This window comes from Amblyomma mixtum, chromosome 5, assembly GCF_055824585.1.
Source record: "Amblyomma mixtum isolate Tamu chromosome 5, ASM5582458v1, whole genome shotgun sequence".
NCBI classification, from domain to species: Eukaryota; Metazoa; Arthropoda; class Arachnida; order Ixodida; family Ixodidae; genus Amblyomma; species Amblyomma mixtum.
The window spans coordinates 143,342,926-143,363,852 of NC_143016.1; the positions used below are offsets into that span (position 1 = coordinate 143,342,926).

Below are 20,927 nucleotides of genomic sequence, written 5' to 3' on the forward strand. Positions count from 1 at the left end.
ATAATTTTTTAGTGTTGCGCTTTTGAGAACACTGAAACGCATTGCAGAAACAACACATAACACGCATGTTGTTTTTAAGTGTTCTGAAAAGCACAGTAATGAGTGACCACGATTACAACCACCTAGACCAATGTGAAACCCTCAAAATGTTGATTATAAACTTCACCAGTATTTTTTAATGCGTTTTTTATAAAAGATTAGTGTTACCTCTTTGACCTGCCTTGGTAGCATGACTGCATTTGTTTGTCAGTTAGAAACGTTGAGGAAACCGGTTAATTGATATGCAAAGGAAACAAACAGTTACAATAGAGCCCACGCTTAAAGTTAGCAATATGTCGAACAATGATCAACTTATGCTGTTCTCGTTTTATTTTATGGTTTTGGATTAGCTTAAACCTTCTATCACAAGAAAATTCAATTGGGCCGCAGGCCTTCAAGTGCACAAATAGAAGCTCAAGACAAACAAGCAACTGCGCAGTCTCAACCAGATAGATAGCGCTTAGGATCACAGGGACAGATGTCTCTGGCAATAAGCAGTATTCTTCCTAAGCCCATAGTGAAAAATAACAAAATCTAATAAGGTATTTTGTAGTTCATCATGTTTTTGCGCGCCCACTCAAAAAGGGATGGTGTCGTGCGCTCCACTAAGAAAATCTCGAGGACAAAACTGCTGATAAGCTCTAAGAGAAGCGCTTCACACGATATACAGAGTAATCTGACGACACACTTGCGGCGCTAGTGATCGCATTCCCCCTTGACTCCCGCAGCGCGTCAACAGATATGGATCCATGTTTTGACCCCAGCCCACGGCCGCTCCTCCGGCTGGTTATAGACCCGTCACCTTGGCCCGTGCTGCATGACACGTGCCGAATAAATAGCGCCTGGCGCCAAGATAACAGGGTTCGGATACACTCGGCACACGGCGCTATATAAAGCGGCATGAGTGACCGACGAAGCGACTACGATTGCCTCGCCTGCGTATCACAGCGGCTGATTTTCGCAGTGCTGCTACAGAAGAAAAATGGTCGGCGTCTGGACCTCACTCTCCGTTGTGGCCCTTCTGGTTAGCGTCAGCATCGCGACGGATGAAAATATACCGCTCCCACCGGGACTCGCAGGCATTGGCGCTTTGTTCGCGCAAATGGGTAAGTTGTCCTTTTCTTAATCTAGAACTGGCCGTCACTGCTGAGAGGTACAGTGACCAATGCACGCTGGTTTCACCATTTTATTACGGCTTTGTAGAGAAGAATGTTGCTTTCACCGACAGCAGACCTTTTTTGAAGCTGAAAAAAAGAACTTAAATGAAGGTGTAGCCACCACCCGTGGTTTCCGCGTACTAACAGCGGCGACCTTAAAAAATAAATACTACAGAGCTCTTGTCATCGTCATCACCAGCCTGATTACGTACACTGCAGGGCAAACGCCTCTTCAGTATCTCTTCAACCCTATATTTGGCTAGTTACGGCCACTCTGCCCACCAAAATTCTTATCTCTTCCGCCCACCTAACTTTCTGCCCACCCCTTGCTACGCTTGCCTTCTCTTGGAATCCGCTCCGTTACCTTTAATGGCCGTACAGTTACCTTGTCTTCGCATTATTATGCCCTGCCCAAGGCAGTTTCTTCCTCTTGATTTCGACTAAGATGTCATTAACCCGCTTTTGTTCCCTCACACACTCCGCCCTCTTCCGATCTCGTAACGTTGCACTTAAGATTTTTTCTTTCCATCTGCGATCCGCTGATGCTATTGCCTTGTTAAGTCAGTCAGGACAAGAACTTCAAAGCATGATCAATGAGTTAGGCAGAGCCGGATTAGCATTAACAATTAACAAGCTGAAAGCCAAAGTAATGGTCAACAGCCCAGGAAGAGAACAGCAGTTCGCAATTGGTAGCGAGGAGCGGGAAGTAGTAATGAAATAGGTCTACTGAGGGCAGGTAGTGACCGCCGATCCGGATCATGAGAGGGAAATGACTAGAAGAATACGAATGGGGTGGTGCGCATATGGCAGGTTCTCTCAGATCATGTATGGCAGTTTACCGATATCCCTCAAGAGAAAAGTAAACAACAGCTGTATCTTACCGGTACTCACCTGTGGGTCAGAAACGCGGAGGCTAACAAAGAGGGTTCAGGTTATGAACAACGCAGCGTTCTTGTACAAAAAGGTTTGGTTTGGTTTATGGGGTCCCAAAGCGACCAAGGCTATGAGAGACGCCGTAGTGGAGGGCTCCGGAAATTTCGACCACCTGGGGTTCTTTAACGTGCACTGACATCGCACAGTACACGGGCCTCTAGAATTTCTCCTCCAAAGAAATTCTAGCCGCCGCGGCCGGGATCGAACCCGCGTCTTTTGGGTCAGCAGCCGAGCACCATAGCCACTGAGCCAACGCGGCGGCTGTACAAAAAGGCTACCTGTAGTTAAAACCGTGCTTTGATAGACTCTTGCTGTTTACAGCTAGACTGAACATACATATAATTTGGGTTTTGCCAGGCATGCCCCATAATCTGCGTCAGTGAAATCGCGAAACAAGAACGCAGCTACCAGGGCCGAGTCGGGATACTGCCGTTCCCAGAAAAGCTGACAAACATGTGTCCGCTAAGACTGACGAAACCATGAAGTATTGGTGTCGCGAGCACAGAGATTTTGCAGCCTGCGCTGACTTATCATTCCTTGTTCCTTTTTTTTTCATTCAAGTGGATCTTTGAGATAGAGCTCACCGTCATTCCTTCCATTCAGTCATAACAAAATTACTCAAAAGCTGAAGAGCTCGAATGTAGTGGCTGAAAAAAAGTGCCCCTTCTTCAACTCTAGTTTTCGCACAAAAATAAGTTACGTTGCTGCCGTCGCATTGTAAACACAGTCACGAAATAGTAAACAATAAGGTTTTACAAAGCGCAAAAAATAAGTAAGTACAGTTACCTTCAGTGTTACTTAATTTGCGAGTGGATTGCCCTACGGCTCCCTAGCCAGTTGTCTCTCTGAAACCTCCGTGTTCGCTTTCAGCCCCTTGAGTAAAAGAGAACAGCGCAAGGGCCTCTAGAGCAATGCCTATAGAACCAACATGAAACTGGACGACTTTATTGCCCCTGGGGACACCATCTGGGCGATCTTTCTGTGTGTGTGTGTGTTTTTTTTAATCATCACACGGTTACAACTTGTGTCCAGACTGATAATCAAACGAGACATATGTTCTAACTGCCGTGATGCTAGCTGTGTGAAAACGAGATATTATGTTTCACTCATTATTCTTTTCAAATCACCCTGATATGCATAAACATGGCGAATGCACAAAATAGCCGTTCGTTCGAGCTTCATTCATAATGTAATGAATGTACAGGGTCGTCCACCCTGAGCAGCTAAGTGGCGCAGGATAAGATAGACCTGGACGTAGCACTTCGGCTCATCTGCCATATGGCTTCGATGCGCGACTCTCGGATGCAGCGGACCTCCAAAGAGCACGGCCATGCACTCTCGTGTTCGTACTAAGAGTGGACGACCCTATACGTGGTACTGAATGCGCATCTTAATGATTCTGGGAATTTCATTTTATTTATTTGCAGTTCAAGAGGAGCTTAATAATTTTCTTTTATACTATTTTTTATGTATAAAATATGCGCCGATGTTCCAGTCTTATAAAAGGAGTGGGAGCCAGACAGGCTGCATAAAAGCAGTTTACCTCCGATACCCTTACGTGCCATACATGCAAAAAAATTCAAGTTCAAACTGATATACACAGTCCTCAGACTGCGGCGCTAGTGTAGCTGGTCTTTTGCTTCTGCTCTTTAAACTTTGAATAACTTGTGTATTAACTTTGTACACAAAGAAAATGGGACAATGCTGTACACAAGGAGTTGGACACGCATGGAAGCACCCTTTCCCTAAATATGTGACACATAACTAAAGCGAAACTTGTCAAAGTTTAGTTCCTTATGACTTTCGTTCACTTTCTGTAGTCTTTTGTTGCTGCTTGAAAAGGAAGGAATCTGAAGCAAATGCTCAACACTTAAACCTTTCTTGCCTACCTGGAGCTATCAAAACTGCTATTTCTTGCCTATTTGGAGCTGTCAGAAGAGCCATAGATTAGTTATTTGGGTGGAATACTACATTCTCGGTAGTTCTGAAATAACTGTTGCCACAACGTTTGCCTGTGTACTCACTTATACGCGTTCAAATTTTTATTCCAGAGCAAACATGTTTCAATGAGGCCCAATTCACTGAGCAGGAAATAACCACTGTAAGTAACATTATCTACAAAACAGTGTTCTTTTTGTTTTTACAGTATTGGTGCTTTGTAGAAAAATGTTTGCCAACAAAGGCTTGAGGCATTATAACTTCTATAAATGCCGGATGTGATGAAGTTATGCCAAAACCGAAACAACCATGGGTGCGTGAATAGAACTTTTTTAAACACGCATCGAATGCGAATATTTTAGCGTTGCAACCGATTCTAATACGAATATTTAAGAAAAAAACCTAATCGAATACGAACCAAGTAGTGATTTTCCTGAATGAATAGTAATCGAATATTTTTGTGAACATTCGGTACATCTGCGAATTGTAATACAAAGCAGTAATCATGCGACACCGATATGCGCTAGCAGCAGCGCTGCGTTATGGCACTATAACTTAGGAGAGCAAATTTGTAGGCCAATTGGTGAGACATAACGTATAAAAACAGGAACAGATACAGGACGGAAGCGCCTGCCTAAGTCCTGTGTCTGTTCCTGTTTTTCGTCGGTATATGCAATAACTTATGAAGTTTTAACTACAGCTGCTGAAACACGCAACACTAATCTCCGTTAGAGGGCTCGCACCACTAAGCCAGTACAGTAACTCTATGGACGTCATGTTATATGCATGACGAAATTACTTTTCACTATCGGTGACGACAGCGAATAAACTAGCGCCGGATTTTAATAGATTAGAGGGGCGACAGGTGCGTTCCCTCTAACGGAGATTAGTGTTGCGTGTTTCGGCAGCTGTAGTTAAAAATTCATAAGTTATTGCATATACTGACTAAAAACAGGAACAGGCACAGGACGGAAGCGCCTGCCTACGTCCTGTGTCTGTTCCTGTTTTTAGTCGGTATATGCAATAACTTATGAAGTTTTAACTACAGCTGCCGAAACACGCAACACTAATCTCCGTTACAGGGCACGCACCACTAAGTCAGTACAGTAACTCTATGGACGTCATATTATATGCATGACGAAATTACTTTTCACTATCGATGGCGACAGCGAATAAACTAGCGCCGGATTTGAAGAGATTAGAGGAGCGACAGCTACCTATGAGTCATGGATTCAAGGACGCGCCATCGCCTTATCTCGGAAGCCGCGTAGGAGTACTATAAACGCCGCCAGACGAGTGAACCGCGTCGCTGCGCTAAACCCTGATTACAGCGCTGACCAATCGTAGCAGCCCATCGTGCGGAGTAGGAGAAGACTCTATTTCTGAAACAGCCATAGAAGAAAACTATGTGAAGCGTTCTTTTAAGTTGACGGCAGTTATTCAAGTGCCCTTCGAAACCTCGAAACCATTGGATTTGTTTTGTATAATCTTGCAAATTTATTATTTGATTCGTCCAGTAAATGGAATTCGACAATATTCGATTCTCTACTAGATAATTTCTAATATTCGCGCAGCTCTAAAAACTTCTGCGCGTTGGCGTTGCAAGCCAAGTTTAGACCATTCAAGAAACTTCCCACTGGCGGCTCTGCTTTTATTATTCTCCAATTGATGATAAACTACAAATTTTAAAAAAGACATCCTCTATGCTGCTTCATTTCGGTGGCTGTTGGCTTCCGTGATGTCTTTCCACTTGCCAGTTTTTTTTTTCCCGTGAAGACAGTGCCACGTATAATGAGCTTTTCTTCTGAGCCACAAGCATTTATCATGAAATAGTACCACATTTAATGAGGCCGAAGCATACAGTCTGACCATGGCACTGGGCTAACAGTAGTGTTTAGGCTTATCCGTGCCCATCTGTCGGCGTGCGTGACTAGAAGCTATCTGACGTGCATGAACTCTTGATAACCGAGATATACCAGGTGGTTCAGGGAAGCTGGCCACTGATCTTTAAAAACGTGTTTTTTTTTAGGTAAAGAGAAGCACTTTGAGGCATAGTAATGCCAGTGTTGGTGGACAACAAATAACAGGCGAATTATGTTGAATGGTAAAGTTACTAACTGAATTCTAATCGTTAACTTTTTCACTATTACCGATAGGCACCTGATTGCAATTGAAGATTTGTAGCCGGTCGTTAGCAACAGCCATATGAGGTTTTAGAATCTTGAAAACGCGATTACACTCACCGCTGTGGCTCCGTAAATTTCGGGCATTTCTCGAGCCATTTGTCGGGCGAGAAATCGCGCGCTTGTGGGAGGGGCAGAGCGACGCGAGTCCGATTGCGACGGTCTTTGACGCACGTACAACGAGCCATTCTCGGCGCCGCCCGCGCTGGAGCAGCGAGGATGACTGCACACGGGCGGGGTTGACTGTCGCGTGGCACGTGCATCACGGAATGGCGCCATTTGATTGACTGTGGCTGGGCGCACTCCTGCAAGTGCGCGGCTTTTCGAATGGTGCGAGAAATGGTTGGTATCAGTCTAGCCACACCGGCGAGTGTAATAACGTTTTCGAAGTTGCAAAAACTGATATGGCTATTAAGAACGACCGCCTAAGAGCCTCTAATTCCAATAAAGTGCTTATCTCTAATAGTTAAAGACTTAGCTGTTCGAATTTGATTAATCACTTTAGTAGTTAACACAATTCGCCTGTTTTTCCACGACCGCCAGGACTCGTATTACCATGAGGCAAAAACGCTCTCTTTACCAATAAAACCCTATTGTTAAAAATTAGAGGCCGGCTTCCCTGAAACACCTAATGTACTTGTAAAAAAACAATAAAACGACCTGTAACCTTGTAACTCCACGCTATGATTCCAATGCTAGTGCTACAGCCTCGAAATGGCGTACCTAATGCCTCGAATTCATGACACCGGGCAGAGCACATGCAGACGCACTAACACTTCAAACGTGTATTGTTCCTTTAGTGGTTTTGTGAAATCGATGTTTTGCACACTTATTTGCATGGATATTTGTACATGTGGAAAGTTCTCTGCAGCGCCTTTAGAACATACGAACTGTGACGGCGCTGTTACATTGTCCTACCGAGGTAGACCAAGATGAGCTGATGCGTTCCTTCCACGTTTTGTTTTTTTTACGTGTTTACAGCCTGATGCTAAAAACAAAAAAGGCGACAAATTAGGAACTGCAACTTCTTGAAATTTCCGACAATATACAGGAAATATGCGTCCGCCACTTCCTTTGCAGCGGTCAAAATTTACGGTTACAGAAATGCAGAACTTTTACGCGCTCTCTTAAAGCTTCGCTTCAGACCTCGTAATTTTTTTTTTTCATTTTTCTCTGTGCGGTACTAACGGAAGATAGGAGCCGCATTATTTGTTCTTCGCAACCCCGCTAGTATTGTTTCGAACATTCCAAGCATTCGTCTGAAGCATGCAACGCGCTTTGTTTAGAAACAGAGGCAACACAGAAGCCAGACAAGTAGTTTCAACGACCGTCATTATATCAGACATTTGCGTTGCCTTTCAGTTTCTTCATTGCTTCCCGGATGCAGTTTGACATACTAAAAAGCCAGCTGCCAACAGTTCAGCTATCCAAATGTTCTGATATCCCCCAATAGCTTGCCACCGCTTGTACTGCAGAGCAGTTGATGCGGCACTCCCCTCTTCATATCATGCCTCTCATTCCAGATTGAGAACCTCCGCAGACAGGAAGCCGAAAGAGCTGGATCTGGCCCGGTAAGCATCAGGACAATGGAACAACAAGGAACCCCTGTTCTTTTTTTTTGCGAGAGCTTGCCTGTTAGCATTCTACATTGTGTAGAATCTTTATGTAGGTTTGTGTAGAATGTACGCAAAAGGAAGACAGCGTTGGTTCGAAGAACCAGGTTAAATTGAGGGATGGATCAGAGTCCTTGTCCTATAGTAGCCACAGTTAGGCTGATCACGGAGTGCAACTTTTGAGAATTGCTGATGAGCGCTGCATGAATGCGATTTGGGAAATGTTCTCTTATAAAGAGCGGCACACAATTTCTAAGTTTTCTTATGCAGACAACCTAGGTCCACTGGTGTCGGTTTCGCAGCTCTTCTACCTGACATACAGTGCTTCATATTGTATTCTGGCATAGGCTGTTTTGCGTGCTAGATGTGCCAACTAACCTTTTTTATCGACAGGCTGACACACCATCAAGTAGCTTTTTTGCTGTGAGTGTATAATTTATAAATATGAGGCCTAAGCAGCGAATGTTGCCGACTTATAGCTTTCAGTGTTGCAAATCAACAGCAAAGAAAATCCCCAATTTACATTTCATCGGCCGAACATACGCCAGTAATTTTGCGTGTTTAAATGTGTAGATTTTGTGCAACCAGTTCCCAGCATAACAATTCAGGTCCCATCTTGACTTTTTCTTTACTAATTTAGGGTAAGTGTCCTGCACACAACGCAGAAGGTTGTGCAACGCAAAATGTTAGTAGGGCGCTAATCGTGTGCAATACCACTGGAAGCTTTCGCTGCTCCCAGTTTCGACGAAAAAACACGAATGACTCCATCGCTCTTTTTCGGGAGCCATAACCCTCATATACTTCCTTTCTACACCCGACTAAAGGCGGCGCATTATCGAAAGCGCCTATACGTCGGCGTACGTGGCCTGTATATGGTCTGCACCGGCCTGAACTTTTCTTGGATTTTCGTTTACATGGCTTGACATGACAGCGGTGTTCCTAACTCCAGTGACGGCCCCCTGCACATAATTTCGAGTAAATATGGCTACGCGCGTGCGCCGCTCTGTGTCTCTGGTGCATCCAGAATCTCTCTGAATACTCAGAACCCTGTCCACCTGCAGTACTTATTCGACACGCTGCACATCGAAGCTGATTTTCATATTACTTTACTACGACAAATGTTGGGGGTACTGGAAAAGAATGCGTATACTCTTCCTGACTAGGCACAAACATCATGATCATGCAGGTTCACTTTTCAGAGCAACCAAAAGAGGAAGAAACCTGGACATCACAGAATCATTTATATCAAGACTTATTTAACTGACTAAATTATATAATGGTGACAGAACGTAGAAAAAGCACACGTGTGCTATGACAGTAAAGAAAACCCTTAACTGATGTTGCGCCAGAAATTTAAAAAGAGAGCAAATGGCACAATAACAGGACATGGTTAGCATAAAGTATAACTGTCCAGAGAAGTTTTCCAAGCAGGAAAACGAAAAAAAATAAACAATTAACTTCAGCCTCGAGGTCAGCGTGACAATGAGGGCTGCCCTGTGCAAATACCACAGGGTGCTAGAGGTTACACCCTTCAGTTCTTTGCTGCATGCTTGAACTCTCAAGCGGTGAAGCATTTTCGTCGTTTCCTTGCTCCGAAAATTATATGGGAACCTGAACTGTCTACAGGACAGAACCTATCAATGACAGTCACCGAAAGGAGTTCAGTTTTCGCATTGCTTCTACCACAGCTCTCCGATACGTGTTTCTGAATAATTTTTATGCACCTCACATGTCTTTTTAGAAGGCTTTAGCAAAAACCATGGTAGACGCTCTGTCATCGTTATGGTCATTCACGTATGAACAGAAGCATCAGCCGTGTTATAAACATACTACAAAACTAAACGCTTCTGCGCCAATACATTTGTATTTAATGAGAAGAAATACACTTTATGAGCACCGTGTCTTACGAAATGTTCCAGTGAAATCACATAGAAGTAAGGCCTACGTATTCCAAATATTTGGTCAGATTTGAAAAACGCAAGTATCATACACCTTTCTGCAACATTCCTGTTTGTAGTTAGACCGTCCTAGCAAGCTGGAGACATGCTAGCACCGACATTTTTCGGACCAGCCAAGTGCGTGCAGTGCATGCACTCTGGCCAGAGGGGGAAGGGGGAGGGGCATACGCAGAAGGAGCCCGGCTGGTCTGCTACACGTCCATGACAGTACGTGTGTCCTACTCTAAAACCAGCAATAAGTCTCTACTCCAATCACTTCTCTTCAAGAAATGGCGCTGGGCACGTGAGGTGAAGTTTTACAGGTGCACTGAATAGGAAACTGAATTCGTCTTTTTACCGTGGGAACTGGATCTATACGTTTACTGCATTCTTAAAAACTTTCAATTCTTGTCCTGTGCGGCTGATTTCTCTAACTTAAATTGGATTAAACGTCCCGGCATCAGTCTTTTTTTGAACTTGCCGCTGAAAGTAGGAGTCAACTAACGCGTGCAGTGCCTTTCAGGCATTCGCATGGCGGCTTCGCTTTCGCTTTTCTTTTTTTTAGGTTTTTGTGAATAAATAGATACAGTGAGAGACTAGACAGCTGCAAATTAGGCCCACGGAAGTAAAACTACACGTGGACTCTTTGCTTTCGCTGATCGCTACGTATCCCTCCGCCGATGGCAGAGGGGCAAGCTGCAACGGAACTGGCTGAAAGGTTGGTTGACTCCTCCTACTGTCAGCGGTGAGTTCAAAAAAAAGGGGGGGGGGGGGGGGGGAAGTGGAGGGGGCATCCGGCACGTTTCTTCCGCATTAAATTGGAGAAATCGGCCGCACACAGAACAATAATTCGAAGGCTGTAAGAATGCTCTGAACGTGTTGATCGAGTCCCCGCGGTAAAAGGAATTCGGGCTCCTTTTTAGTGCACTTTTAAAGCACCTGATGTTGTGCGGCATTGTGACACACATCATGTTCGGACTGGTCATGCCAATACCAAGAATTTGGGACAAGCGTCTCTAGTAGTTTTGACATTCAACGCATGGCACATGGCTTTGAACACTCAAAAATAGGGCATTGAGATCATATGTGCCAAAGGAAAGAAAGAGAATCACCAAGCTCTTCCAATTGTAGCACTATAGGCCGCTAGGCATAGCGGCAACCGCTTGGCCGCTGTCCCATCCCGAATTCCTACTAATGGCCGCCTGACCGAGCTGGCTGAAATTTCTCGTTGAGTAAAACAATATTTTCCAAGTGTATTGTGTGGTTCGTACAGCACCTTCGTTGAGCTGGCAGTGCATAACTCTGTCTTCTGTTTAATAAGTACTTTTTAAGGTAAATTTTGGGTTCGCAAGCGATCGCTTGTCGCCTTTGATGCAGTGCCCTATTTCATCTTACCATGCCTTATTTTTCAGCACCCGAGAGTGGATTTTCTGGAATATGTTGTAAGTAGTTCTTTTTCATTCACATACCGGCCGTTTTCATAGAAACGATTCTTTTACGCTAGATAATAGACAATCAAAGGGCCTAACTATTACGGCAAAGCTATTTTCGGTATACTTTTGCCTTGAATCAGCATATATAAGCGGATTGCGTTATACCCTTTGTATTTACTTTTTAGAAGTATGTTGAAAAAGTTTTTCCATTCCCAATCATAACTCAGCCCTTCGAAGCTCTACATAACAATGCCCCACTGAGTATGCCAAATATATTATTTCTATGTTTGCCCTCTAGAATTTGACTGCCTTTACACCGATTTCCTCCACTAGACGAGGTTTTCAAAGTGCAGAACGATACCACGGAAAGCGCTATGATGTCTACATAATGGCGATGGGAAGGCCGCTTATGCAGCGCGATTATAAGGGGTAGTTTAGTGTCGTACCATTCGCTCGCGCCTCATCGGAGTGTCTACAGAATTATCTCGCTATCGGAACGGGCAGGGCAATTTGATATAGTACGACATGTGGAAATCGGCAAAACGGCCTTGTTTATAGTAGCGTATGTCACTTTGATAGGTTTAGCGCAAAGGGTAATGCGTGTGAATCATATGATAGCCCAGGCCAAACAGGCAAGATGGACAAATTTAATAGCTCTCTACGTCTGCGATTTTTTATTATCGTGCGTAGTTGGCGAGCGTTGTTTCCACGAATAACCCCCGCAACAAATCTTGTTTCGTTGGGAATGTAGTCAGAACACCCTCCTTCAAAGCCAGTGGCAGAAGCACTATTCCGCTGTTACCTCGCCCCGCGCCTCTGACCAATTTAGCGTTCGGATATTCACGCTGTCAGAACTATTGAGGCCCCACACCTACGCTTTAGAATATGTCGGGAGGAAACTATGAGCTTCATAACCACTGCTTAGGTCTTTTCTCTGTCCTTCATTCTCTCCTAATCTAAGGGCATTTATGAGACGAAAGGATGGTCCTAGAGAGGCACTGCATTGAACAGTGTTTTTGGTAATCTTGTGCGCCTTGAACACATTTTTGCGACAGCGTATTTCTCTCTCACCGCCCTTAAAATACGCACCACGTTTCCTGCGGTCCTTGCCCCTCTTTGCCTAGAGTTCGCCTGCGGGTGAAAGTTATGACAATTTTTGAAAATAATTGTTCATATTAAATTGAGAAACACTGTAGCGACGAGCACGCACACACTGCCTAACAGAGACTTTAATGCGCCGTAAAAAACGAACCGCTCAATGCGCGAGTAAAGTTTTTCTTCTCTCTATAAGATATAGTAGTGCTATGTGGGTGAAGGAATTCACGGCTCTTGATGGGCGCCGCAATGCACCGCTTTAGAATTTATTCTACTGCCCAGGCTCTTTGGCGGGCATAGAAGTCCCCTCCACGCTGTTCCCAACTCCCGACAGCAACGAAGTGTGGCCGTTTCGTTCTGGGATACAACATGCGAACTAACTTTTTACACGGCTTCCAGAATGAATTTTTTAGCACGACGAAGCACGCACTCATCTCCTCAAAAAATAAAAAAATAATTAGGATTTTATCCATGAATTGACGAGCACAGATCGTCGACGCAGCGATTGCTATAGCGACGAATTCAATAATGGCATCAAAATTAATTGGTATTTTTCTATTTTTCAGAACACCCACGTATCCGACCGCACCGTAGTCGAAGGAATCCGCTCCAAATTCCCTGCGTTCACTGTAAGTCCGTCTGCATTCCCCCAAGCTGTAGAAGCATGGCTCATTGGCGAATAGCTACAGAGCGGTGGGATTCAGCGATGACTAATTAACTCTGAACCTCACAAGCATGCAGTTTTCTAAGTCGTTCACGCTCTTCTATTTACAGACATGCGTCGCTCGTGAAACAGCAAAGCTAATGCAGTTTGGGCCTCCTAACCAGTAGCGTTCATCGCGTCCAGCAAAGCTGAAGTCGCTTTCCTCCCCAATAAGGTGCCAATAAAAGACGTAGTTGAAAGAGGAATGCGATTCGTCTCCTCTGTCTATGGTGTTTCTGAATGGGCCAGTAGCGCTGGAACTGCTTGGGAAGTGGCGTAAACACCAGTGAATGCCATTTGCACTTAAATACATTACCGACGTCGGATGTATTGTTCCAGCTCTAGCAGAGATCACTTCAGCACCCCAAGCAAAGACAACTACGAAGAACAGAGCATCAAAAGCCTCTCGTAACGTTTACTCTGCATCTAAATATAAAAACTAGTAAGTAATATTTAAAAAAGCAGTGTTACAAGCACCGATGGAAATAAAGCGTCTCTGGCGGATACTTTTTTGCACATTGCAGAAGTTAGCAAACAAGTAGAATTAAAGGCGGTAGTAACTTTTCTTTGAAAATAAAAGCAGAAGAGTACTTTAAAGTGGCAAATAATGCTCCCTCCTCCCCGTCGGAGTAACGTTTCATAGCGGCTCTTTCCATTCTGTCGTGCAAACCCCAGCAAGCCGAGCAAGGACGATGCCCTCAGTTCTTGAACTGACCTTTTCTTTCTTTGAAAACAACACTCTGCTTAGTCCCTGCCCTATGGATCGCATAGGTCGTTGACCCGGCAGAGTGAGCCGTCTCTTCTAACGGAGCAACATCCGCCCTTATGTGCTTTCTTAGTCCTATCTCAGGCACATCCCTGGGAATGGGCCGGCCGAGTTGTCGGCGTAAGCTTATGCATACCCTAGGTTGGGCATTGCCGTATCGCGCATATGGATCAACAGCAAGAGTTACCCGCCTTTGCCTTAGAGCACAGACGACACTTGCAAGATATATGGTGATTAGATGAGTGGGAGAGAGCCTCGCGCTCAGACCAGTGTTCGAATAAAAGTAAAGCAAATCTTCGCATTCCTGCTTCAGGCTTGAATAGGGAAACGTGGTATTGCGGGCAATGCATAGCCTATCCCTCATGGTTGCCCTGTCCACGTTTGCTTAGACCAACACTCCCTTTTGTAATACACTATCCCGTCCATTGCGCCTCGTATAAGCGGCATGGTGTTCGCGCTAAAGAAACTAGAAACCGCGAAAGTGTGCCCATGAATAGTTGATGTGAAAGATGAACAAAAACAATGTCTTGTATTTCGGCCGAGGACCATGTGGCTGTTTGCTGCCTAAGTTAAAGCTTTCGGGTTTTAGTGCGAAATCACTATTCTGATGGGTAAACCCCCAAGCAGGATCTTGCGATGTTTGTATGCTTCCGGTGTTTGCGGGTTTGTGCCTAGTGAAAGAAAGAAAAACAAATTAAATAAATCTCCACGACTGTGATTCGAACTCAAGGGGGCGCGAAAGAGATCAGCTTCACTGGCTACTGCGCGAGAGCACTAGGTTATTGCCGGAATTTTTTTTCTTTACTGCCTGTTTCGACAGTTTACGATAGGTCACAAACAGATTATGTGCTGCACTGCATTTTTAAAAGTAACGAGCGTCGATGCGTTTCACTCACATCAGACACGCAGCAACCGAACATGCCGCTTCTTATTAAACTGCAACGCACTCTCGCGCTGTGCATTGCACATCGTCTTCTTCATCTAGTAATACTACCATCAAAGTAATATTTGCGCTTTGAGTTATGTTGCTGTAGGGACAGAGATGTGCATGGCATGCGTTGTCGTGTACAACACTGTGGCAGAAACACGGCACTAGAGCATGGCCGCCGGCGTTCATTGGGTAAGCTGGCATTGTCGGTGAAAAAGTTGACGATGCCCATAACTGGCCCATACAGTCAATGGACACTTCAGTCGCTCTTTCAGCTACGTGCCCATGGTGCCCACCAGCAAAATACTCTGCTGTAACGCAATATTTTGCGATGAGCAATACTAAACTACCAGCCATTTTCTCTTCTTGTTTAACCTGTTGCTGCCCCGCAATTTTGGACAATCGCATTTTTCAACCGCAAGTTGCTTGTAAAAGCAATGATTTCACATGTCATAAGGTTCCAGTACAATAACCACTCAATGCGTAGACCTCCCTTCGGCAGTCTACTTTTTGCTGCTAATGTTTTTGCATACGTCTAAAACATTCCGCACTCGTTTTCTAACGTAACTTTAACTACTCGATGCTAGCAAAGGAGAAAAACTTTACTAAAATAAAGATTTTGCAACTCGTACGAAGATTACATCACTACCTTGAATATTTTCAGAATATTTTGCAATATATCGCTATTGCCTCACAAATAAAAGTGATGTCCAAGAATCCTGTCCTTGTTTAAGGATACGTTACTGCTTGCGGTTCAACTCTATATATTATCAAAATGTGAGAAACAAGCTCTTGTGTCATCATATGTACGCATAGTAAAAAAGTGGACAGATAGCAAGAGTGCGAAGATCGCGGCTGGCGGAGGACTATGGCGCTTAGAATTTATCTGGAAGGACATTTTCCTTGGATTAGACTAACCCCTTCGGGGGTAACAAGCTTATGCGGTTCTATTGCAAATAAATTTACATGGTAGGTGAATGACTTATGAGCGGGCACTGGTAATTCCTCTTTGTTTGTATCTACATGCTATATGCTTATTCATGAGCACGCTACTTTCCAGTTGGTGTTTCTTAATCCTTATTCAGGGCAGAATGACAAGAAAGGCTGCGGTTTTCGTAGACTATTAGAACAAATTTAACGAACTATTCGAGAAACCCTGGCCTCATTAATAAGATATATTTTTAAAATTAACCAAGATAGTACTTATGCGCACGTCACTGTATAGAAGTCTAATGGTGGGTCTGACGAAGCGATACTGTGCTTGGCGTGGAGACACTCAAGTGTGCACTAAAAGGACTGCAGTAACCTCAACCAAGTCCACTCAGTGAACAAAAAATACGGCGGGTATTAAGAGAGAGACGCAATTCAAGGATGACAACTTTTTGCATGAGGAAAGCAAATTCACTGAAAGAAAGGCAATTGTGTAAATACTATAGGTTGCAATGCTTAGGGACACTTTTTTATTTTCTTAATGTATTTAAGAGCTTGAGAACAAAATCAAGAATACAACTTTTACAGGTACCAAGCTACAAAGAAGTCTAGGAAAACAATGTAGCGCAGCACAAGACGAAAATACAAAGAACAGAAACGGCCGCCTCGTTCTTTCTGTTCTCCGTGTTTTCGTCTTCTGCTGCGCCACAGTGTTTTTTATGACCCAGCAAGCCCACAAAGCCACAATACTTAAAAGAAGTTAACTATACACCTCTGAGGAGAGTGACTCAGAATTCCATTGATTCAACAACTAAGGTAAACTGCTGATTGTGCGGGAACGTAGATAATTAACCTTCTTCAGTCGCCAAACAATCTAAAATAACCAAGAAGGTCTGGTGCAAAGCGCAATGGTACTGCCACTAGTATCATTAAGGAGGAGGCCTGATTTGGCTTCAGTTAGTCAAGTGGACATGTGCTCTGCCCATGGTAAAAAACGCAACCAACTATTCTCTGCGAACGTTCACAAGAAGGTGTGTGTGATAAAAAGAGCAGTCACGTTGGCCAATCGCCAGAAATTCCTCGTCGTATCAGTGGAGTTGTATGCTCCATATGTTAATAACTTTTCGAGCTTCAACAAGGTGGTTTGGTGAACTAACTAATGAGTCATTATTTTGTCACTGCGTTAAAAGCATACGCTGAGAATGGATTAGAAGAATGAAGAAGCACAAAAACTAACCTAGCCCACTGGGAGCTAGGGAGCGCTGCAAGAATTTGATTTTTATTCAAACACACTCCCCGCAACCTTTTGTTACCCACCGCATATCGTACAATTTACACAAAATATTCTAGGAATTAAAAAGCACCCTTGCTAACTAGGCCCCGTAGACCGCCACACAGTACAACGCGAAAGATGTTGTCCAACTGTATATTCCACCTACTCATAAAGCGCCATAACTTCTCACGCTTATCGCGAAAACATGAGCACTCTGCGCAAAATACTGTAGAGATCGTCCACGACGCCAGTGTTCAAAGTTCAAACGAACAGGTGACACTGCACGATGGGTCTTGTGCACTACTTATGCCTGCATGTAGGCTGAGTAGGTGCAAATCTTATTCGAGACAGTAGCTTTGTGTCGTTTTAGATCCCTTTTTCATAAGGGGGAGTGTAGAAGCGGCAGACGGGAAGTGGTTTACTACAACCCACTTTGCGACATTCTCTTTTGGAACTGTCAGTGATGATCGGGTCAGCCAAGCTTCTCGAGTGGGGCGATCCACTTCCATGCTACGAAGGGTTTCGTAGTGGGATGCGAGTCACTGGAAGCACACGGAAAACGCTTGCAGCCTTAATCTCATAAATTGTGGTATAGGCAGTACCACGATAGACTGCAAAAATCCCTATTGCTATGGCGTAAAAGGGCGCCGCTTTTTCTCCTGCTGCCGCGTCATGATTATAACAAAACAAAGTTCCCGCGCTCATGTCGGATTCAATGCCGGCAGGAGTTGCCAGTTCATTTATTCCGGCTTTGTCTACCCAAGTCTCATCAATATATTTTAGTCTCCTGTACAATTCACCGCATGTTTACAAGAATAATTAAAGGTTGTAATGCAGCAAGTGGGGACGATCATTTGACAGTTTCATGCCCTGTTTGTTTCGTGACATCTTTGTCTCTTTAGTGTAGGAAAGTTCTTCTAGACATAATCACTCAAGGATTCGATTCGGAAGAGCTGGGGATAACAGTTAAAACAGAACACCTTAGTAACCTCATATTTTCTGTTGATACTGCTCCACTCAGTAACTCACACAACGAAATGCCGCGTTTGCTCCAGGACGTGGTATACAAGGAATTCTAGCACTGAGAGCTGATATGAATAAAGCTATAGTACTACGTCCTGGAAAGGTAACATCAGTTTAGTATAGGCCTCCAGGTATTCGTTGCGGTGAGGGAATACATCTACCTAGCACAAGCAGTGATCGCCTACCCAGATCATTACTGTGGAATCTCTAGGAAAACAAGAACGGTTGGATGTGCTATTCGGAGGTTCTGTCAGCTCAGAAATGGCTGCCCAGCAATATCGCTAAAGAGTGAAGTAGAAAACACTTGTGTCTTGCCATCACTCGCCTATGGAGAAGTAACTTTGAGGCTAACGAACTGAGGTGAGATGTTTTTCGGACGACACAGACATATGCGGAAAGAAAAATAATAAGTAACATTAAGAGACAGGAAGCGAGCAGACTGGGTCAGGGAAGCATATGTATGTTAACGACATCACAGCGGAATTTAAGAAGAGGAATTGTACAATGGCAGGTAATGTAATGAGCAAAGCTTACATGATAATTGACAACCCCTTGAAGTGAAGAGGTGAATTCGAAGAGAGGGCAAATGCAGCATTGGACGGCAGAAACTTTGGTAGGTAGATCTCGTAGCTGGACTAGCACAAGGTTACCAAGGAGCTAACGGGGGCCTTTAGTCCTGCAGTCTACGCAAGTTGGCCGATGGCGTTGACGATTATATTCAGAGAGGGCTGATTTCTACACGTCTCTTGTATTGTTAGCGGGTTTGCACATTAATGCTCCTGGGCACGGCGGGCCTCCATGAGGGTCATTTTCATGTAACACGCTTTTTAAGCTCGTCAGCTTGCTCATTATTTCTCTTTGAGAAAACCCAAGAAATACTGTATAATACATCGCGCAAGTCTTCTGAAAGAAGATTAGAGAACGCGTAAAGGTCCACATTCTTTTGAAGAACGAAGAGAAAGCTGGAGGTTAACGTTGCGACACATTCGACGCCACCATTGCTTGCCTTAGAGAATGTCCTTTATTATATACCCATCGCAGTAAAAACGGTAAAGGTAATTTCCACCGTTCCTAGGCGAAGTCATTCGACCGTGAAATGAGCTTGACGAAGAAAGGTCTCTTGTCGTCAACGCGTTTTTGCCGAGACGCATGTTCTCAGAACCGCAATTAGGGCGCCGTCGCGCGGAGTTCAAACGTGCTCGCTCTTGAAAAAAAAAACAGACAATTGCTTGTAGAGAGTATATGCTGGCCAATCTGTCCGTTTCTCTTTCTTCTAGAACATCGCGATTCTAAGATGTAACCCCGCTGAAGAGCATGGCCACAAATTACTCTCGTGACCCCTTTCATATCGTATTCTCAAAGACACACCAGTGAAATTGAGCGCTCAGTCGAATTGCCGAACAGTTTTTGAGCCTGTCGGCATTCAGATTTTCTTCTTGCATTCCACAAAAAAAATGCAGCGCGCACAGCATATATAACGGATACGAGGTATTATTCCTTGCTCTAAGACATCAATAAACTTAAACAACAAAACCCTGCCAAAAGCTGTAAACTGCCAGAAATGTTTGGTATAAAAAAGAGGCCCTTCTCTCACCGGAAACAGAAACTGGCATTACATGCGACGTATTGAGTCATTTATATCAAAAGGTTAGATATTGCGCAGTAGAACACGTTCTTGGGCAAGTTGGTTCATAGCTTGAGTAGATAAAGCGCACGAAATACAGCACAAAGACGAAGAATAACACGAGGCAGACATACAAGTGTTCATTGAATCCAGGCGTGTGGCTTATTATATACCGAAGAGGAATGCGTGTAGGAATAGGAGGTAAAAACACAATACAAGGATAGGTAAATCACACGAGCGAGGACACGGATAACGCAACGGAGGGTACAATAGTGAATCAACGCTTGTGAAATTTGTCTAAAAACACACTCTCATTATTATCAGTGACAAGCGATGGACTCCCGATTTTAATAATCAGGTGGGCTACTAGCAATTCACGCAACAGTTATCTTTGCTTCTGCATAAAACCTTAGTATGTTGGAGCTTCGCTTCGCAAGTTCTCTTCTTTATCACAATCCTTACAATGTTGCAACAAATGTGACCCGGTACCCCTACCTAGCGAACGTTTGTGCTTCATTAGACGTTCATTATTACTTCGGCCTGTCTGGCCGATGAACTCCTTTCCACATGTCAGCGGGATGCTATAGATTACCCCCACAGTACATTTAAAAACAGGGTTTCTGTGCATTCCTCCGCATTTTCTTACCTTGATGTTATCAGTTTCAATCTTGTGGCACAGCGATGCAAGTTTCCTGAGTGCAGAGAAGACCCCAGATACTTTGTATTCCACAGCTGCATGCTTCACACTGTGAGCCACTTTGTGGGAGTATGGAATCCCCACTGGTTTGATGTTCTTTACAGAAACTTCATCCTACTCGCTCTTTTTATTTTATTCCTTTTTCCACTTTTTCACCAGCGCTTCCGTGACAGAACTTAAGATCATGGAAGGAAATCTTGCAAGTTTAAGCTTTTGGATGTGTGCGTGAAACCTTTTCTCTATTTTATGAATGGATAATTTCTCTAGAGCGGATTCAAGGCACATGGTAGCAATGGCACGTTTCAGAGTTTTCGAATGCGTCGAATCGTACGGCAACAATTCCTTTTGGGCACAAGAACGATACATACAGCAGACACCTTCCTCAGTAGCGGTTATGTCAATATCTAAAAACTGTAACGTGTTCTAGTTCTCGAGTTCGTAAGTAAGATCCAAACCGTTGCCATGCTGTTTAAAAATAGATAAAATGGCCTCCACAGTTTCCGAGAAAGCCGAGGTTGATTGTACAGTCAGTGTAATTAAAAAATCGTGAACGTATCTAAAGGTCTTCAGCACTTTGCCTATGTCAAACGCCTCCAATAAGACTCTGTCAGTGCTCGCAACAAAGATGTTGCGCATCACGGGAGCGACGCACGAA

General features: G+C 44.1%; 1 protein-coding gene across 1 annotated transcript; it reads left to right on the forward strand.

Moving 5' to 3' along the window:
* Positions 1-978: 978 nt before the first annotated feature.
* LOC149343952 (uncharacterized) lies at positions 979-13,237 on the forward strand. Its single transcript, XM_089546106.1, has 6 exons — positions 979-1,145; positions 4,181-4,230; positions 7,774-7,821; positions 11,213-11,242; positions 12,895-12,957; positions 13,103-13,237. Exons 1-6 carry the CDS (start codon positions 1,022-1,024, stop codon positions 13,157-13,159), a joined length of 372 nt encoding a protein of 123 aa, XP_089402232.1. The 5' UTR covers positions 979-1,021; the 3' UTR covers positions 13,160-13,237.
* The last annotated feature ends 7,690 nt before the right edge of the window (positions 13,238-20,927 follow it).